General features: G+C 41.8%; 3 protein-coding genes across 6 annotated transcripts in view; 2 read left to right on the top strand and 1 right to left on the bottom strand.

Annotated features, from left to right (window-relative positions):
- Nucleotides 1-1,272: 1,272 nt before the first annotated feature.
- Nucleotides 1,273-14,186, bottom strand: polr1d (RNA polymerase I and III subunit D). Of its 2 annotated transcripts, none has more exons than XM_005719506.2 (5): nucleotides 14,090-14,186; nucleotides 8,163-8,260; nucleotides 7,674-7,750; nucleotides 3,742-3,824; nucleotides 1,273-1,632 (listed from the first exon to the last, which is right to left on the bottom strand). In XM_005719506.2, exons 1-5 carry the CDS (start codon nucleotides 14,117-14,119, stop codon nucleotides 1,585-1,587), a joined length of 336 nt encoding a protein of 111 aa, XP_005719563.1. In that variant the 5' UTR covers nucleotides 14,120-14,186; the 3' UTR covers nucleotides 1,273-1,584. The 2 variants fall into 2 exon arrangements, with proteins under 2 accessions (XP_005719563.1, XP_005719562.1); XM_005719505.1 differs by lacking the exon at nucleotides 14,090-14,186 and adding an exon at nucleotides 9,944-10,041.
- Nucleotides 10,460-13,915, top strand: sybl1 (synaptobrevin-like 1). Of its 3 annotated transcripts, none has more exons than XM_005719507.2 (8): nucleotides 10,460-10,753; nucleotides 11,173-11,351; nucleotides 11,537-11,594; nucleotides 11,865-12,002; nucleotides 12,157-12,247; nucleotides 12,525-12,592; nucleotides 12,740-12,832; nucleotides 12,948-13,915. In XM_005719507.2, exons 2-8 carry the CDS (start codon nucleotides 11,206-11,208, stop codon nucleotides 13,014-13,016), a joined length of 663 nt encoding a protein of 220 aa, XP_005719564.1. In that variant the 5' UTR covers nucleotides 10,460-10,753; nucleotides 11,173-11,205; the 3' UTR covers nucleotides 13,017-13,915. The 3 variants fall into 3 exon arrangements, with proteins under 3 accessions (XP_005719564.1, XP_013763773.1, XP_013763772.1); XM_013908319.1 differs by having other exon boundaries at nucleotides 10,461-10,585; nucleotides 11,131-11,351; XM_013908318.1 differs by having other exon boundaries at nucleotides 10,461-10,753; nucleotides 11,131-11,351.
- Nucleotides 14,187-14,256: 70 nt separating the features above from the next.
- Nucleotides 14,257-20,250, top strand: part of mtus1a (microtubule associated tumor suppressor 1a) — a 25,119-nt gene continuing 19,125 nt past the window's right edge. Inside the window, exons 1-2 of the mRNA XM_005719508.1 lie at nucleotides 14,257-14,306; nucleotides 18,187-20,181. Coding sequence (XP_005719565.1) covers nucleotides 18,304-20,181 — 1,878 coding nt within the window. The 5' untranslated portion in view covers nucleotides 14,257-14,306; nucleotides 18,187-18,303. The remainder of the gene's footprint in view (nucleotides 14,307-18,186; nucleotides 20,182-20,250) is intronic.

Below are 20,250 nucleotides of genomic sequence, written 5' to 3'. Positions count from 1 at the left end.
TGTTATCAATCCATTGAATGAAAATCGGGCGTGGATGGTGGGTTTTTGATGTTTTTAAGTGAACAACAACAACAACATGACTGGAACAACAGGGATCTATCAAAGGCTGATCTTTACAAAACACATTTGAGGGAGTGGATCGTAGTTGGTGTTGATGCTCATGCAGCTGTAAGAGGTTACAAAACCATCCCAGAACAATTCAGACTCCACAAGTCCAATCAGTCAGACAGATGGTGTTCAACTATGAAGGAGAGGTTGACAATCAAAGATCATTCCCACAGCAAACCATGTTACAGTCATCAAGGTCACAAAGGAACAGTCCCAGGCCTCTCTCTCTCTTTCTTGGCTAATGTTTGTGTTGATGACTCCACCATCAGGAGAACGGCGAACGGCAATCGTGTGCATGGAACGGCTTCAAGGACAGAGCGCTGCTCTCCAGAAGAACGTACACAGTTTGCTCAAGATCACATGGACGAATCTCAATACTGCTTTAACAATATTTTGTGAGCAGGTGAGACTGAAATAAAATTTTTTGGTGCATCTGATCTAGGATGATTCAACTTAATTTTGAACTTTAAAGAAAAGTCCACACACAAAATTCACTTCTTTTACCTGCCAAAGTAACCCTTTAAATTAGGGTTGCCAAAGATAAGGCTGGGGACCAGAATCGGCCTAGCAAAGCCGCTGGGCCACCAAACAACTTTGGAAAATGTCAAGGATGCCATAAAGTTTCAACTTTAAATTGTATTTTCATTTATTTTTCACCTTTTCCTACTATGCTTTTCTAGTGACTTGTGGTACTTTGGTTATGTTGGCAAATTTGTGACAAATTTTGACATTTACAGCAATTATCTAACAATTGTAATTTATTCTCACGATGCCTGCAGTCCTGAAACAGGGTTACTCCACACTTTGTTTCTCAGCTGGTTGTTGTTTTTCCTCAAACTCTTTTCCATACTCGAAGAGCGCGCCTTGCTTGAACATGTGACTGATGAAGAGATGCGATTAACCTCAAATAACTTTAACCTTGTTATTCACACTTCACTCCCCTCATATTTTCCCTCTGTATTCTTGGCACTGGGCGCAGTCCTTCACACCACATTCTTCTTCTAATAAGGACATTCGTCAAACACAGCTTCAAAGGACAGATGAGAGCAATCTAGGGAAAAACAACGTTTAGATCTGGACATCCGTGAAAACCGTCTCCCTATGAAGGAAAAAATAATAATAATAATGTGAAATCCATGGCATAAAAAAGGAAAACTCAAAGTCTTTAAGAGTTTAATGTTTTATATTTGTTTCAATCATCATTCCAGTATTCAGGGAATGATAAACACAAAACGTATTCACATTTATCATCATTAATCAATTTGAAAATACTACAAATACAAAAGCTGCACATATGTTTGAAACTGATACAGACTGTGTTCAGGAATCGGAGAACTTGCCATTCCTCCTGCTCCCTAGTATGTATATTTAAATAATACGAAAAAAAAGTAGAAATGTCCAGGTAACTCATTTTCATGGTGTGGATGCAGAACTGGTGTCTCCGACTCCCTCGCTGTCCCTCGTGCCAAACGCCGTTCATTCCATGGGTTGCTCTTGTCTTTCCTTGAACTCATTAACTCTTGCCTGGAACAAATTTAAAGAACGTCCACGTCAGAGGTGGATTTAAGGCAGCATGTGGGAGTGTCACATTTAATTAAAGTCAGCTGACTGTCCTTTCACTTAAAATTACTGTTTGCTAGAACGCCCAGGGTTTCTTTCTCTGTCCTGTTACGTGCATGGAAATTCAGGTTGGCTTCTTGTTGCTTTCCCCAGTTTAGAAATGAGAGCACCAGGTCAGCTTCTAGCAGGACTCCTGTGATGGGAAGAGACCCTGGGGTAGGAAGAAATTGTTGGCAGCTGCTAACGCTTGGTTTGAATATTCTGCTCTCTATATTTTGCACTGTGATAAAGGAACTCCCAGAGATCATTCATAAAAGTCTTTGAGGTCCCACCTCTTACGTGCAATCTGTGCTCTCTTTGTAAATACCACAGTGCATTTTTTAACGCCAAAACCAATTTGCGTGGGCGTTAGTAAATCTTTTATGTTGTGTGGAGGAACAAAGAACATATGAAAACAAATGGAAAGAAAAAAAACAACGTTTTCAGAACTTCAACTTGTCCAGTCGCATGGAAACCAGACAAGTTGGTGTTCAGCATGCATGAAGTTGACAGTGTTGCTGCATTTGTTTCAACAGGTAGCCAAAAAGGTCAAGCTGAAACTTCCACAGCTCAACAACCAATAACCAGCTTCCATCCATCAATTTTCACAACCTTTTGTCCAATGCAGGGTTGCAGAGGGAGTGGAGCCTATCCCAGCTATACCCTGAAACGTAGGGTAGACTCTGGCAGGTTAGCAGGCTATTGTAGAGCCAATATGAAGACATAAAGAACAATTTACAGTGACATTCACACAAATTTAGAATCCCTAAGTGGCCTAATATGCATGTTTTTGGACTCTGGAGGAACCCATGCAAACTCCACGAAGAAAAGCCGGTTCACTATCAGCGGGGTCAGACCCAGGACCTCGCTGCTGTGAGGGGACAGCGCTAATCACTGCACCGCTGCCCTATCAGTCCAGTACTGTCCACTCTAATTACCTTTAATGGTTTAACCTCCCAAGACCCGAACTCTTCCACGGCATGCATTTTTGATTTCTCTTTGATATTTGGGCTGATTGGGGCCAGATGAATGTAAAAACAAAGAATTGCCAGATTTTTTTTTTGTTTCTAAAAAAATGAGATCCACATATGAGGATATTCGTTTAAAATTTCGATAGGACAGTAGCAGTATAATGTCCTCATAAGTGGATATCAGGCCCTTGTTGAGCAAAATTGAGTATTTTGGTCTAAATAACCCAAAATGTGATGTCCACATATGTGGACGCCAGGTCCTAGGAGGATAATTTAGGTCTCTGTGTTCTGACCAATCACTGGCAGGCACATTCAGCGACAGCTTCAGTGTATAGTAGCAGGAGCAGCTCCACCCAGACCGAGCTGGACATGAAGCCTCCTCTCTCATCAAAATGGAAAAAAAGAAATGATTCCATAACTGTGGAATTTACTGCTCATGACACGAGGCCTCAAGCACTTATTCCTCAGTCATTTATGTGCTCGAATCACAAGTCGATAGAAGTTCTATTTTCAGAAATCATATGAGTATAGGCAGGTGCATGCTTGTTTCTAATGAAATTAGACTAATAAAGCTAGCGAGGAGATTGCTCTCAAGGCACTGTGGCTGATTTAGTTAATTAGGAGATAACATGCAGACATGACCGTAGGCTGGGATTTCTGCAAGATTCCAGCTCTGTCATCAATTAAGGGAAATTTAGGATGCGTAAATGATGATTGACTGGATCATGTCGAATGACATCTCCATTCGTGTTTTACGAGATAATCGCTGTGGTCCAAAGGGACCGTGCATTTATACTTGAGCCGTCACAATAGGGAAAACAAGTTATCTGCCCTCCACTGATGATGGCTTTTTCCCCCCATTCCCCACGCACACGCTTAAATTAGAGCTGATTAAACCAATTCTGACCAGCTGTGCTGAAACCACAAACTCAGACTTTCCTGTCTCAGAGTAAAGAGTTCAAGGTGATTCTCAGAGTTTATCAAACCTGTTTTCTGGAACGCACCCCGGGTCATTTTTCTATGTAAGACACATGTTGTGTACAGAACAGTCACAGATGCTTACCTGAAATGTGTTGAGAACATGTTGACAAACATCGCTGAGCTCGTTCAGGCCTCTCCGCAGCGGCTCTGCGGCTGGAATTCCCCCTGAAGCAGATAGCAGATACTTCTGACGAAAACCACCACCGACAGCACAAACAGAGCAAAAACAACCGCAGAAGATGTAGGCACTCTGTTAGCCACTCGTCTCTGGGTTTCATTTAGCGCTGTGAGTCATCGTGCGCCCATGATGAGCACAAAAGCGGACGGCGCTCTACACAAATTTATTATTGACAAGGGTCACCAGCGCTGTTAAGAGATGAGAAGCACGCATCAACCACATTTGCAACGTGGGATCGTTTTGTCTTGCCCAATTTGATATTTCAAGTGTCGAAACAAACGCCACACCTGCAAGCGATGCATCGTGAGCGCTACAGAGAAACTCTGCCAACGAACTGACTGCACCCTCACCGACGATGGCTTGTAGGCACGCTACGCGCTCTGGTCGGCATCTCGATGGGGAAAGATTCATTCTGCTGCAGAAATAACGAGCCCAAACACGCCAAACACGCCACGAAGGCCAAAGAAAACCAAGGAATCCTGGACATTTCCCCCACAGTCACATGACCTGATCCTTATAGGATATTTACCATATGGGGGACTGACTGTGCTGTTCCTTATTTCCTGTTATATATACTTTTACAGTGGTGGATACTCCTGTTGAAAATAATGAGGTCCATGTATGTACCAGCAATCGCTGTAAGCCAAAAGTTGTTTTGTGCTCCTGAGTCTTTGACAGGTTTTCTCAGGTGCACAGCTCTTGCTATGAGCTTAAAAAACTCTCCTCGTTTAATTCTTTTGTTTGCAATGGCCGGCCAATCAGAAGAAAGCTAAAGGTAGGTGTGCCTTAAAGGAAGAAGAGCTAAAAAAAAAAAAAAGAAGCTTGTTTCAGAGTTGCACACAGTTGAGAAAATAATCATTTGATGACCTGCTGGGATTATTACGTTTGTTCACTTCCAAAGAAATAAACTGTCTCTAATTTTATCGTAGTTTTATCTTAATGAAGATACTGAAGACACACATTACAGCCAAGTTATAAATGGATTTGTGTAATAAGTCTTTGATCTGGGCTGTTCTGAGTGTTTTGCCCACATCTATGATTAAAAAAAGACCTTAAATAGAAACGTAGGAGATAGGAGCACCTGTGTGAAGAAAATAGCAGTTTTTCAACAAACAGATTGATAACACAACAGCGATCCTATTTTATATGGCAGCAATACCTGCAACAAGCAGGATTGAGTCTAAAGTCTACACCATATTTATTTCAGGGCTTTAGTAACATTATTTTGTAGAATTAAATTAATCTAAAAGTATATTATACTTGCCTTCAGCAACCTGCCCGATTTAAACATCATATCAGACCAAGTTAACAGTTCATCTGCATATTTTAATGTAAGTTCTGTGGCTTTAATGTAGATGTTTGATGTTTAAAACATGGATGGGAGCAGCTACAAAGTTTCCTTTTCTTCACGGAAACAAACGTTTCTGTTTCATACGTTTAAAAGAGCCAACTTTCACTTCGCCTGAGCTCAGCATTTAGGTAACAGCTCTGCCTCTTTGTTCTTCACCGTGCTCTTCTGTGGCGCCACAATAAACAGGGACAACTTTGTGCAACAGTTTTTATTGATATGTGCGCTCTTATCACTGCTCATCTGTTTGTAGTCGGTGAAACGCTCGTGTTTACACTGTGACATGTGATCGTTACAGAATTGCACATTAAACGAAGCATTGAAGTAAACAAAACAGGGTTGTTGTTTTTTTTAGAATCTAGTTACTCGATGAATCGTTGAAGCCCTAAAACGCTGTCACAGAGACTGCTGACATGCTCGCGTGTCCTCATTCCAGTCACACGTACTCACTTGTTCACCAGCACACTTAAACATGCAGACACACACACACAAACTAAATCTAGCTCATCCAGGTGATACAATAGTGTCAGAACTCTTCCTGCTAATCTACGAGAGCCAGTGTGTAATTTTTGACAGATATAGTACGCACTTAAACTACTAAAAGCAATGAGCAGTTCGTGGCTCAAGAGTTGGGAGTTCGCCTTGTAATCGAAAGGTTGCCGGTTTGAGCCCCAGTTCGGACAGTCTCGGTCGTTGTGTCCTTGGGCAAGACACTTCACCCGTTGCCTACTGGTGGTGGTCAGAGGCCCGGTGGCGCCAGTGTCCGGCAGCCTCGCCTCTGTCAGTGCGCCCCAGGGTGGCTGTGGCTACAATGTAGCTGCCATCACCAGTGTGTGAATGTGTGTGTGAATGGGTGGATGACTGGATATGTAAAGCGCTTTGGGGTCCTTAGGGACTAGTAAAAGTGCTATACAAATACAGACCATTTACCATTAAAACACCTGTGTTTTAAAGAGAGACAAATCACATGCTTCCTTTTGATGACACTGTCATAAAATAAAATGTTTATCATATTATTATCTATGAGCTGGAAAGCGAGGAAAGTCCCTTCCAGTTAGAGTCTTACTACAGATAACAGCCGTCAAGCTTCACTCATACCCTTTGTACGTCAAATAAGCCACATGTGTAGGATGTGACTTCAAAGATACAAAAGAAAACATTTAAAAATGTTTATTTATTTTGATCTGATTCCTTTGATTAATAAATGGATTAATCAAAGGAATACTCGGCTACTAAAATAATCGTTAGCTGCAGTCCTAATTTGACTCGGTACAACCCAGCCATAATTCTGGCTGCAATCAATTACAGACGTCTTGATCTTAATACGTGTATAAAACACATATATTTTCAATTTTTTCCATTGCAACCTCCTCAAGAACAAGCTTGGTGAGAAGGTGCAGTTATTCACAAATGGAGAATATAAAATGACCATCAATCGCCCTCAGTTTGAATCTCCGTGCAAGATCTTACCTCATGGGTGAGGGAAAAAAAGACGGTGGATAAGCCCCAAGCTAAAGCTTCTCAATGACCTTATGGCAGCTGGGATCACAAACCCCAAGTACACCACTGGTAACACACTATGTAGTCACAGATTGAAATCTTGCAGCACCCACAAGCTCTCCCTGCTCAAGAAGGCCTGTCTTAAGTTTGCCAGTGAACATTTAAATGATTCAGAAAAGGTTTGGGAGAAACGCCTGCGTTCAGATGAAACAAACATCTAACTCTCTGGCTTCACCAACTCTACCTGATGTGTTTTAAAAGAAGAGAAATGCTGAGTTTGACCCAAAGAACACCATCCGCACAGTCAAGCACGGAGGTGGAAAAACTATGATTTGGGGCTGTTTTTCTGGTAAAGGTACAGGACGACTTCACTGCAATGAGTGGCCAGAGGGCGAAGCTATGTACCATAAAATTCTGGCCTGCTCCTTCCCTCAGCCAGAATTCTGGCCTGCTCCTTCCCTCAGCCAGAATTCTGGCCTGTTCCTTCCTTCCCTCAGCCAGAACACCAGCAAATCAACCCACAACTTTCATCTTTTCTGGATGTTTGGTTGATATTCTGTCTCTTTCCATTTAAATAAAGCTGCCATAAAATTAGAGACAGTTTATTTGTTTGTTAAAAAGTTTGTATATTCAGCTGGAGACCTAATAATTACTTTCTCGGGTCTAGCTGTATTGAAGCTGTGAAGAAAAAAAAAGAAACCTCCAGGCAACCAGAAACTTGGTTCAACAACAAAAACAAGCTGTTTTCTCAGTCTCGCCGAGTCCTTTCATGTGACAGGGCTGCTCTTATCCTTTGTGAAAGCAGATGACAGATTTTTTTTTTTTGGCAACAGTGCAAGTGATTATTGCTCTCAAAATTAGGGTGCATGTGTTATTATTTGCAGTATATCGTGATCAGCCTTTTTACCTTGCAACGCTGCCTGAAAACCTTTATTACCAATAAACACAGCCATACGGAGGCGTGTGTATTAACAGAGACGTCTCTCACCTCGTGTCTGAATGCGAAAGTTGATCTTGCTCTCTGACGGATGGGTGATGGTGTAGCCGCAAAACTCCACATCCGCGCTGGCAAAAGAGAAAAGTGGGGAAATGAAGCTGAGGTTTGCGAGCATTCTCAGAGTTGTGCTTAAAAAAAAAAAAGACTGGTAATGACTATATTTTTTTAGATTAGCAGACCCTCTCCTGGCAGGATGACAAGAGAGCCCCAAAAACAGGGAAGAGGAGAAATCACATGCTTCCTTTTGATAACACTGTCATAAAATAAAATGATTATCTTATTATTGTCTATGAGCTGGAAAGCGAGGAAAGTCCCTTCTAGCTGGAGTCTTACTACAGATAACAGCCGTCAAGCTTCAGTTTGAATGTCAAATAAGCCACATGTGTGGGAAGCGATTTGAAATATAAAAAGAAAAAAAGAAAACACGACGGTGACCATGCTGAGTTCAAAGGGGGAAAAAACCAACACAAAAACGCTCACTTCTTCATGATCATGTATCTGAGGGAGTTCCCTAACGTATGGTCCTCGTCGTGCAGCACAAAAGTCACACAGCCCTCATCTGCCCCGTCGGCCTGGACCTAGAACGCAAAAAAAGTCCATTCTTAAAACATCGCACAGCCAACATGGAAGAGAAACATTACACCAGCTTCCTCCTCTGAGATTAGTGAGTGGGCGAGCCGCTCACGCTCATTATGCACTTCCAAAATATTCAAAACATACAGAGTTACAGATGCAAATAGAAGCAGACACTGATTGCATGCACAGTTGGGTCCAAGAGTATTTGAGAAAGGACATGATTTTATTTGATTTTTTTGCCTCTGTACGCCAGCACAGTGGATGTGAAATCTAAGAGAAAAAGAAAAATCAAGATGTGACTTGGAGCTTTAATTCAAGTGTTTTAACAACAAAAGTGGACCTACTGTGCACATTTCCAGCTCCATATTTTGCTCATTGGACTCTTTGTTTGGGTCACAGTAAATGTTCTTATTTTTAAACTCAGGCCTCATAAACTTTATCAAACATCTAAAACACACAATGTTACCCCATTCCTCCTTCTTTTAGGCCAGCCTTCATCTGATTGGCCACCATTCACAAAGTGAAGATCTGCACTGGAGCAGCTAGAGCGTATTTAAAGTGCCTGACTTGACCATGTTAGGGATATCCACTCTCAACAGGAGAAACAATAGTTTGCTGTTTAGAGTAAGCCGGAACTTTTTAGCTCTTAAGAGTCTTTTTTTTTAATAACTTCATTATTTTCAAGTTTTTGCTTTCTTTATGGAAAACCATCAAAGAATTGCAGCCATTTTTACACGACAACCCACATTTTTACAGCTGCGAAGGCATGCAGGCCTTCACTGCGGCCGTCTTTAGCTGCCGTTTGTTTGTGACTCTCTCTGCTTTCAGTTTTGTCTTCATCAGTAACTGAAAACCATGCTCTGCTGGGCTGAGCTCTGATTTGACCATTCAGGAATATTTCATGTCTTTGCTTTAGGAAACTCTTGGATTCCTTTCCGTCTGCGGATAAGACGGTGCACTGAAAGCACCGTCTTATCAGTTCTAAAGCACTTTGGCTGAATCTGAGCAGAGAGTACTCCCTGTACGCTTCACAGTACATCCTGCTCCTTCTATCAGCACTCACATCATCAATAAAAACCAATGATCCAGTTATACCGGCATCCACACATGCCCATGCAACAACACTGTCTTCACCAAAGATGATGAGGTACTTCCCCTCTTATCATATTATCCCCTTCCAAGGTAGTTAAAGCAATACTTTTAACCCCCACTTGAATTAAACCTGAAGCTTCATATTTCATTTTTAATTGGCATCTTTATTTCACATCATCTGAGGTAGGAAAATTAAGAAAAATACATCACTTTCCAAATACTTATGGCGTTTATCTTCATATGACATGAACACTGTTTAACTACTGCCCCCTAGTGGAGATACTGTTAGGTACCCGTGGACTGAGACAAATCCGCATCTAAATTAAACAAGTAGGTACCCTCATGTTCCAAATTACTGTTTGTCTCCGGTGCTGGTAATGCTTCAAAAAGACAGATTTTAGCGTATACTTAAGTTAGATTAACGCGGTTTAAGTTTATTTACTGCTAGTCACTAGCTACCCACGTGAGGAGCACACAGGCGGTCAAATCGCTGTCATTTGCTTCTTTAGTTAATCGATCCGACCTGGAGAAAATAAAGACGAACCCATCCAACCGCGCACACCATCAAACCACACACGATTTTCGCTTTTTACCATTTCTAGTACTGCTTTCTTTTCTCCTTCCCCGGCCATGCTTCACTTTCCCACTGCATCCGTCAACAGAGTAAGGTTTAGGTCTGTGCTCTTTAGCCCTGAATGTAGTTTGACAGGCAAAGGAAAGTTCAATACGACTGAATTTACCTCAATGTTTTGGTAACATATGTATGATTGTAGCCATAAATGATCAAATTATCAGATAATTTTCATTTAAAGTGACGCAGCTCTGTGGTTGGTAGAATATTTGTCAAACGCGTCGTTTGGCTACTCTGCAGCGTGATTATGGCTTAAATTTTATATTATTGTTGTGCCTGGATGCTTAATAACATAACATGTTTACTTACACAAATAGTTATTTTTAATACTTACCTAATAAATATTTATTTTAATAAAAGCTAACCTGTTCAGCAATTAACAATGGTAAGTTTTGTCACATCTCTAGCTGCAGGGGAAAGCGTTATCCTAGCGTTCAAGTCGCCTGGAAGACTGTAACAGGGGCAAAATTCGCGGCCCTTCTATAACAAGTTGTTTATACGAAGACGTGACGACGGAACTACGTAATATGTAACTGGGGGTAAAAAAAAAAATGTAGTTCCAAAAGGGAAACAACGACGTTAAGCACATAGAGCCTGAAATGCGGTAGGAACTACACTCCCCAGCACGCGCTTGAATGTGTTTCCTGTGTGGACGATTTGCGAAGCAGGCAGAAGTCACTCGAAAAGGATTAGCCAACTAGCAACTGAAACGTCTTTAAATGTGGGAATTTTGCGCTAAATGAGCCACTTTAATCGTCGTTGAGACATCCAGGTACTGAATATGATGTTATGTGACTATTACGTACGTTAGCTCAGTAGCTAAAAACAACCGACATGGCGTCAAGTGGCTAACTACCTTTCTGACGCTAATATAGGTTTAATGGTCAACAACAGTGTTAGCTAGCTTGTTGTTTCGCAAATTTTGGTTCATCTAGGTTTAGCTGACATTTTACTCTAGCATGACAACCTGTTCATGATTGGGAATTGTCCTACGGCGTTCTAATCGCAGTATTTGCATTTCTTAGTTACACCTGTTCACATGTCATTTTATTTCCTTCTTCCTGTTATCTGTAACTATTTTTGGCTGTTTCACAAGAATTATTCTTCCCTAATCATTATCGTTTGGGTGTGTTTTTTTTTTCCCCCCAGCTCAGCAGTAACAACTCGCCTTCCTTGTCCTTCTACCTCCAGGGTGGTAATAAAGGTGAAAACCCAGCTGTTGCCATGGCAATCCTGTTTGCTGTGGTGGCTCGAGGAACCACTATTCTTGCCAAGCATGCATGGTGTGGGGGTAACTTCCTGGAAGTTACTGAGCAGATTTTAGCTAAAATTCCCTCGGAGAACAACAAACTGACATACAGCCATGGCAGGTAAGGGCGTGTGCGGCCTGTGTCATCCCCAGTTGGCAGTTTACATCCTGTTAGTGACAGTGCCTACGGCGGTGTCATGTGATAAAATACCACCGAGTTCATTCCTTGTAAAAACTGTAGGAAAAACAGCCCTACTGTATAAAACACCTCTCATCTAATGATTAACCCTTCTGCTTTATTTTTAGCTATCTGTTTCATTACATCTGCCATGACAGAATCATATACCTGTGCATCACGGACGACGTAAGTATATATTTGACAGTCATATATTTTTGTCGGGGTTTGGATTTGCAGTAGACCATTTGTAGATGTTATGAATGTATTTTAAGAACCTGAATTAGTATAAAAATAAATATAAACCACCCAGCCACTGTAGGAAATGGACACATGTCCTGTGTTATTGTAGAAAACCTAGCATTACTGCTGTTGCTAAAGATGAGATAGGGTTTTGAGGCAGCCACAATTTATTGTATGCAACTTCTTATAAATCTATTTGACTCTCATCTTCTAAAGGACTTTGAGAGGTCACGTGCATTCACCTTCCTCAGTGAAGTGAAGAAGCGTTTCCAGACAACATATGGCTCACGAGCACAAACAGCCCTACCTTATGCCATGAACAGCGAGTTCTCCTCTACACTGGCAGCTCAAATGGTGTGTATGATGAAAGCCTGAATGTACCAAGCAACGTTTCCTGTTACTGCACTGTGATGTCCTAATATTTCTGTGGTTTAAAAGAAGAAGAAGAAAAAAGAAAAAGAAACGGAAGAAGACGTGAAGAAGTGTGACGTGTTCCTTTTCTTTGCAGAAACACCACTCAGATCCACGTGGACCCGATCGTGTCACTGAGACTCAGATGCAAGTGGACGACCTGAAGGGCATCATGGTCCGCAACATAGGTGAGCATCTCTTTAATTTCCTCATTTTGTATTTATTCATAAATAAATAAACAAACAAGGCTCTGAGATGGAAAAACATTGACTAAAACTCTAATAAACCAAGTTAGATAAAACCTGTAATGTTTGACTGGTGTGTGGTGTGACTTTAAATGAGTGAAGTGTTATGAGCGACCACCTCACTTACGATGCATGATGTGCTGTGTTTAGTGAATTACTCATATGTATTGTATTATGTGTATTCACACTAAATTCACTGTTTGCATTCATGTTTTTACAGACTTGGTAGCTCAGAGAGGAGAAAAGCTGGAGCTGCTGATTGACAAGACAGAAAACCTGGTTGATGCAGTGAGTTTAACTACAACTGATTAGGCTCTGTTGCTTCTACTTATTTTCTGATGCATAACATTTGTCATTAAGTATATACTGCAACTGCAGTCTATTAAACAACAGATATTGTTACTGATTCCATTTTTTTTCCTCCTCCTCCTTCAGTCAGTCACATTTAAGACCACGAGCCGTAACCTTACACGAGCTATGTGCATGAAGAACCTCAAGCTGACTCTAGTCATTGTGCTGGTTGCCCTTGTGAGTACAGACACCGAGATGATGAAAACAAGTAGTGCATTGAGCTTGGCTTCTCTGTGCCTTATTTAGTGCAGCAGTTGTGAAGGAAGTGAACTCTGTCTGTGCTCTTTTTCAGGTGGTGATTTACATTATTGTCTCTGCTGCTTGTGGAGGTCTCAACTGGCCCACGTGTGTCAAACAATGAGAAGAGAGCGGGGACAGAAGAGAGGGAGATGAAGGAAAAGGGACAAAGGGGAGAAGTGCCTGTTTAACTCTGCTTGCCAGTGGACACAGTAGAAAATACCACGTTCCTTGCTTTTTACTCCTTTGGCTTCAGAAGAGCTGGAAAACTATTTGCTCCTCCTCCTCCCACCTCCTTTCTCACCCTGACTTTGACAGTGCACATTTATATGCCTTCTGGACCTGGAGTCCCACCTCATACCCACACTAATGGACAGCAGCCACGTGGCCTAAAACTGATGTGGAACAATGGTCTTGTCTTATGTTAGTCTGGTGCATTCATCTTGTCTCATGCACTCGGTTGGCTGATGTATCAGTTACTATACTGTCCTGCACCTGCCTGTGTAATTAATCCATATAGATTTAACTACAAAGGTAGCAAAGTTTGATTTGTGAGTGTCCTGTTTAATCTTGGATGCCAACAGAGTATGTGGGTAACATGTTTTAAATGTATCACTAGGGTGTAGTGTATGGGCCTCTGTTGAAGAACTTTAAACACATTGTTGACTAAACTGATGCAGTATACAGACTTTCTGATAAGTTTTATCACTTAGCACAGTTGTATCTTCTAAGGTTAATGTTGTGAAATACCCTGTATGATCATAAAAATAAATATTGTACATTTGATTGAGGAAGAATGGTTGTTTTAAAGCAAGTGTGATTTCTGCCTGTGGAGTTGAGGCTTCCCTTCACCTTTTACCTCCCTCTTTGAGGTTCAGTGTGCCCAAGTTTTCTTTCTGTTAACAAAATGCACTTTTTTTTTATATTATGTTGTACATAGATTTGCTTCCTGACATCATATGGCTGATGATCATTATGTAATAATTGTACATCCTCATTTAAAATAAATACATTCTGATGGAACTGAGTGATTTGCCTCTAAACCAGGAAAGGACAAAAGGGTGTTGTGACATGTATTCATTTTAAAAAGGCTAACTGAATGTATCGGTGTGTATTGATCCTAGGTAAATAGCACATGCACGGAATACGTTTATTTTTATTTTACAACTAATTATGTGAGAAATATGACCAACTCACCGTCGGTGTCTCCCAGAGGTCAAAGTTCATGTAAACAACTCTTCTTCAATCACTCCTCCCTGTTGATAGTTGAACTCTGGCACGGTGAAACACGTGACACCGTGAAGTTTTCCACGACGAAAATACAGTGAAAAGGGGAGAAACGAGCACGTGGAACCGACTGCCCACCGAATCCTCGAGCGCTCGCTCCCGTCGCTGCTGCTCGCCCCTGTGACAGGTAGCTAGCAAGTTTTGACATTTCTGTGAAAGTACTTTTTATGAACTGACTTGCCTACAGTATGATTTAAAAGGTGGAGAGAATGTAAAAAAGTTTTTGTTTTTCTTCTTTGTAAATATGTAATTAGAAAATTAAAGGTATCGAAAATTACACCTGTTTTCAAAAGAAAATAATGTTAACGCTAAACGCCTCGGCTTGTTTGTCAACCGTTCTTCATTTGGTCATTTTGGCCAGCCGTTGAAGTTAATCCTTGTATATACTGAACCATTTTGTAACTACAGTCAGAGGGGAACTGCTAACAGACGGTAGACCCCACAGCGACGTCAATGAGCTTTTTCTTTGCTATTTGTAGCAACATCCTATGTTTACTCCTGAAGAAATTGTAGACCTGAGTGACTGCTGGAGGAGGCCTCACACACGAATGGATATGCGTCGGGTTCAGGGGTCGAAGATGTTTTGATCAGAAGTTGCTGTACTAATGACCATCCATGTGAAAGGGCCAGGGAATTATAGTGCTTCTCTAAACGCCACCTAGCAGGATTCATTCTATTTTTGATAACCCCTGAATAAGTTAATTTATGACAAACTTTCAGTTGGCACAATGGTGTTGGTGTTTGCTCATTGCTTTAAAGAGAGCAGACTGCACAGGCTCATTGGTTTAACTTTGTTCCCCTGGGCTGTCTGACCAGCCTTTTTCCCTGAACAGAGCTTGCTGTTTTAGTGTTGGACAGTCCAGTGACTGGGCTTTTGATGGCTGGTCCTGCTACTCATAACCACTCTCTGTGTGATACTGATATGATCCAGTCAACCAGGAAAAGGCCATTTGGGGCATTGTATGCCGTGCCCGAGGGGCTTCGTGAACAGAAAAGCATTGTTCTGTTGCTCTCACTCCAACTTTTAAATGTATAATTTAATTTGCAGGCAGTAACTTGCACTACATTGCTCTGAAGGAGAACAGAGACACTTAAATGGATCCCTTAATCAAACACATTGCGATGTTTGTGTTTTAAAAGTGCTTTTAACTTTTTGCATTGTTGTGTAAGACCAGTGTTTTTCGTTGTTTTTAAAAAGCTCCAATCATGTTTATGTCAAGATCAACAGGATTTAAAAGTTGTAGGACTCTTAAAACCAAGAGCGGGGTTAATAACTGTGCTCCATACCATGATTTACATCTCAAGTCAAGATTGGACTGCCGTGTCTCGGGTCACAGGCCTTGTATAGATTAAGCAGAAATAGCTTGGGTCTTGCTGGTCTCAGTCTCTGGTGTCACATCACTGTTGTCATTTCAGGATCAGGTATCAAGTTGGCTGTGCCATCAAAGAATGATGTTGTCAGACTGAAAACTGTGTTTTGCCATCATTGTGTGAGTTTGAATGCAAATTCCAATACTGATGTACGGTTAAAAACGTTCATAGCGCAACTTTCTCCTCTTGCTAGGCCTCACATCATTCTGCTCTACTTTTCATTTATCCGTTGCTAAAAAAGCCGCCTGATCCATTCCCTCATAAAAGAGGGACTTTGGCTGCTTAGCAACAGTGAATGCCAAGTCTGTCTGGCAGCCCATGGCCACTCCCCTCGGCATGGATAAGGTAACGTGTTGCTCTCTGCCTCACTTGATCCTTTTGTGAACTTGGGGAATGAACCTCTGCAGTGAGCACTGCCTCTAGCTGGACCTTTGCACGCTTGCACAGGCGGAGCAGTGTGAAGCTAAGTTACTGAGTTTGTCTGAGACAGGAGCTGGTTAGATGGATTGATGATCCACTTCTGCAGCAGGCCTACAGGACAATCACGTTACCTCAGGGAGTGAAAGAAGTGAAGCTAACAACTGCAGGGGGGGGGGGGGGCACTCTCACTCAGACTGTGATGTTACTGATGCACGGCTGATTCTGAACACGAGGACAGAGGAGCGGTGGGATGGCGATAGACTCTCAGCCAATTGCCTGCTTAGCTGGCTGGATTTTGGACTTTGCAAGGAAAGTAGTAATTGGATTGTCTGTGAAAGGCTAAAACGAGGCGAATGGAGCTACAAAAAGTGCAATACAGTAAGCTTAAAAGCTGACTAAAGATATTTTCTTTCTTACTGTAAATCTCTGGATGCAGAGGATGCAAATGGAGGTATTGAAAGTTTATACTGTAGCCGAGTACCTCTCCTTAAATCTTTGTACACAGTTGTGCTTCCTTCTTTGACTGTTCCTTATTTCTGTTCACTGTCTCAGTGTCTTGTAACTTGAATCTCTTGGTTTTATTTACCCATAAACATCGTCAGGTTGTCAGCACATTACATAATACGCCATGCCCAGGCTTATTTGTAACAACCAAAACAACTGCTCTTTGTCATTGGCCTTGAAGGTGCACTTCCACAGTTCAATGTGCACGTCAGCTTGTCAGGGCTATATATTATACTTCATTGTAGAGATTGCAATGTACAGTAAGGTGTGTTCTCTCTGCCTGTTAAACAAACACATTCATCGAGTTTTTGACCACTGATCGTGCTGATAAGATTCACTGAAACTGTTGGAATTTTTTCAGCTCTGATATTAAAGGCGAGGCAGGATATGGATATAACGCCATGTTTCTTCAAAGAAATAGGCTGTGATTTGACTTCTTGAGGGTTCAATCCTATGTGTCATCATAGGATTTCCCATTTCAAAGAGTGCTTTATTTGAATAAATGTAACTTCATTGAACCTTTTTTAAGGTGATTGAGATATTTTTATTTAAAAAAATAAAAATCTGTATAATCTGCAGGTGTCTGTGCAACTGCCAACTTGTGTCATACTTCAAGAAGAGCCAGGTCTTTGCACAGGGAAAGAAAAGGGTCATTTTTCTGGATTGTTTTCATAATGCTGCAAAATATCTTGGCACTAAAATACGCAAATAGGCCAAAGGCTTATAGGCTGTTTCCCAACAATGGGTGGCGAGCACTTAAGTTAACAATGTTTTCCCATTAAAAGGATGAAAATGATGGAAACAAAATGTAAAAAAAGTCAGTAAGGATGTTTTTTAAAAGTAGCTAGTAGACTGTATGACTTTATCTTTGTGTACATCCAAGTGTTAATTGTTCTTAAAAGCAGTAGCAATGCTAAAAGCTGTTTGTGTGTGCATTTTCAAGTTGTTGGTGACCCAATGTCTGCTTTTCCTGTCATCTGTACCCCAGTGGATTTTGTAGTCGTGGCTGGCGAGCTCTGCAATCCAGCCTGCTTGGATAAACACAACAGTGCATAGCAAAGCTGCCGAGACAGTTCATTCATGTTTTTACTCTCACACGAGCCACGGCAGAGTAAAAACATCCCTCCTAAAAGTTGGTCCATCCTTGCATTGAAGCCATTTTTGAAATCATGATTCTACAGAGACATCAACACTGACTGTGATATTTTCATGCAGTTCTCAGTTTAAATATAAAATGCATCATGCTGAAAAGATTACAAATTGTTTGGGTTGGTTGTTCACACAGGCTCACCAGTTTTGCTGAGCTGTAGATTCAGTTTCCTGCTCTTAGCTGACATTAGTGGCATCGTGTGTTGTTTTCTATTTCAAGGTTCAATAAGTTGTGTATTCAGAGTTGCTCTTCTGCTTATCTTGGTTGTAATGAGTTATTTGGGTTACTGTTGCCACAGTTGGCATCAACAATCATGTCCCGTTAAAAGTCACTTGCATCGCCTTTCATTCCCACTCTGATGCTGAGGTTGAAATTCAGAATATTTGTCAAATTTCTTGGTTTATTAGATATTTGCTTTATGGAGGAGTTAAACAGGTGTACATAATGAAGTGGCTGGTCAGTGTATGTTGGTGCTTTTATGCTGTTCTTTGAACATACAAATGTATTGACAGGCTATGGTGCTGCTTTCACCAAAATGGTTTCTTTTTCTCCTCTTTTACAGAAATCCTTCCCTGGTATCAGATTTTAATGGGCTAAAGTGCTGCCAGCTGAACCCATAACTGAAGCTGTTCAGCACTTGGGATACACAAGAAATAAAATCCCATCAGAATTCTTAAACATGGCCAGTGACCAACCTGAAAGCATGGTGCCTCCACCTCACAGTGACATAAAGCTGATCCTTTCATCTGAGACTCACCCATCCACGCCTGTGTCACCTGACTCCAGCAGTAGTATTTCGTACATGAATGTCAGAGGAGCCAGCAGCTCTGCTGACATTAATGTACTCGAACATCGCCTTAGTCAGGCCTCCCCTGTGGATAACCTTTACAATACCACCTTAACACATGGGGATGTCTTCTGTGGTGTGACTTCAAACTTGAATCAAACCTTCATTGCCACACCTGTGAATGATGGCATTAATTTCTGGAAACAAAACTTGAGCCTCATGAGCAATGAAGACGTGGAGGATTTTATTAGGCACAGAGGGGATGAAAGTAACAATACTGTAATGTCTCAGAGTTCATGTGGGGCATCCTGGAGGGGATCCAATGAGAATGACTGCTGCTCTCTGAGCTCTGGGGAAATGGTAATGAGGAGCAATAGTTTCTGTCTGGAGGACCAGTCACTCTTATTAGTCTCTTCCCTGGAGGAATCATCCATCTCTCCAGCTGCACGTCGACCAGAATCACCTGCTGTATCGAACCTGCTGTCGACCACTATTCTGGGCGTCTGCAATAAACCCGCAGAGAGAGTCTCAGAGGAGAACACAGGCCATCCTTGTCTTGGTGTGACTTTCATTCAGGCAGACAACAAGGAGCTCCTCGATGAGGAAAATGAAATGGCAACATCGAATTGTTTTGTAGTTTTGCCAAATGAGAATGAACGGGGGCTTTTCACAACGTTCATCTGTGAAACCTCTCCAGACTGTGGAAAAGAGGCAAACTGTACCAGTGCTGAAGCAGAACCTTTGCCCCCATTTTCAGCGGCATTTACACCAGAACAAGGCAAGACCTTTGTGTCCACTCTGTCAAATACGCAGGAAATTGATGAGGGTGTTTGCACTTCCACTCCGGTGCAAAACATTGAGAACAAGATAAACGGCCTCCCCTCGTCTCCATGCATTAGAGATGTGAGCAGCCCAGGATGTCACCCTGTTAAACAGCAGCAAATATCTGTCACTAATAAACAATGTTTAGACCCAGGACTGCCACCTACAGCAAGAAAAGCTAAGAAAATAGAAATTAAAAGGTTTCCCAAACCTGACTTCAGTCATGTAAAATCCAAAGTCGTAACAAGAGATCCACAGCAAACCTCAGTGCCAGAAGTTAATTTGGGGAATAAACGTACTGAATCCCTGAGAAGAACCCCAAATGGTATGTTTCCTGCCAAGAGAAGAAGTAGCACTACATCTGATTCTGCCACCAGTAAAATATTTAATGATGGACAGTTAGAAGTGGATGCTGGAGCTGCTAATTTGGGATTAACAGTGACACAGTCATGTGAGCATACTGCTGTGGATGGCCAGGGCAAGAGCAGAGAAACCCCAGCAGGCCAGTGCAGTAAACCCAGCTTTCAAACAGAGGGGCCCTCTTCCAGCCAAGTATCCGAAACCTCAGCACAGCACGCTTGCAGCCAGAGCAGCTTCTCATCCCTAGAAAAATCCCCGGGTAAAAGTGGCCCCAAACCAACTCCAAAGAAGGGTGTGTCAAACAAAGCTGTGGCCAGATCAGGCTCATCTTTGGGTCAGGACAAGTCTTCTGTCTTCAAGACATGGCCTCGCTGCTCATCTGAGAGTTCATCATCAGCGTCCAGGACACCTCAGGAGAAGCAAACAACTCTAAAGTTCTCAGCTAGTTTTAACATTCCTAAAGCCAAGACCCACCAGAGACAAACCAAAGCAAAGAACCTGAGCTGCTCTTCCCAGAATAAACAGGCTATATACTCTGAGGACCCTACTCAAAACTCCTCCAGAGAGGTCAAGAAAATAAGCCTCGTGGTGAGTAGATGGAGCATTGATTTTGAAGGTGAATATGTATGAGTGTCAGAGGTGGGGTGGGGGTGGGGG

The sequence above is a fragment of the Pundamilia nyererei genome, unplaced genomic scaffold (assembly GCF_000239375.1).
Source record: "Pundamilia nyererei isolate P.nyererei 1_Seehausen unplaced genomic scaffold, PunNye1.0 scaffold00001, whole genome shotgun sequence".
Taxonomy (NCBI): Eukaryota; Metazoa; Chordata; class Actinopteri; order Cichliformes; family Cichlidae; genus Pundamilia; species Pundamilia nyererei.
The sequence above is the reverse complement of the archived record's forward strand: the minus strand, read 5'-3'. Positions and strand labels throughout refer to the sequence as shown.

Coding starts and splice junctions, on each gene's coding strand:
- polr1d (XM_005719505.1), bottom strand. CDS start 9,982: ATGGCCGGGGAAGGAGAAAAGAAAGCAGTACTAGAAATG. Junction 3,825..7,673: donor CTTTCGCATTCAGACACGAG/GTGAGAGACGTC, acceptor TATCTGCTTCAG/GGGGAATTCCAGCCGCAGAG. Junction 1,633..3,741: donor ATGTTCTCAACACATTTCAG/GTAAGCATCTGT, acceptor AATTTGTTCCAG/GCAAGAGTTAATGAGTTCAA.
- sybl1 (XM_005719507.2), top strand. CDS start 11,206: ATGGCAATCCTGTTTGCTGTGGTGGCTCGAGGAACCACTATTCTTGCC. Junction 11,595..11,864: donor ACCTGTGCATCACGGACGAC/GTAAGTATATAT, acceptor CATCTTCTAAAG/GACTTTGAGAGGTCACGTGC. Junction 12,248..12,524: donor CATCATGGTCCGCAACATAG/GTGAGCATCTCT, acceptor ATGTTTTTACAG/ACTTGGTAGCTCAGAGAGGA.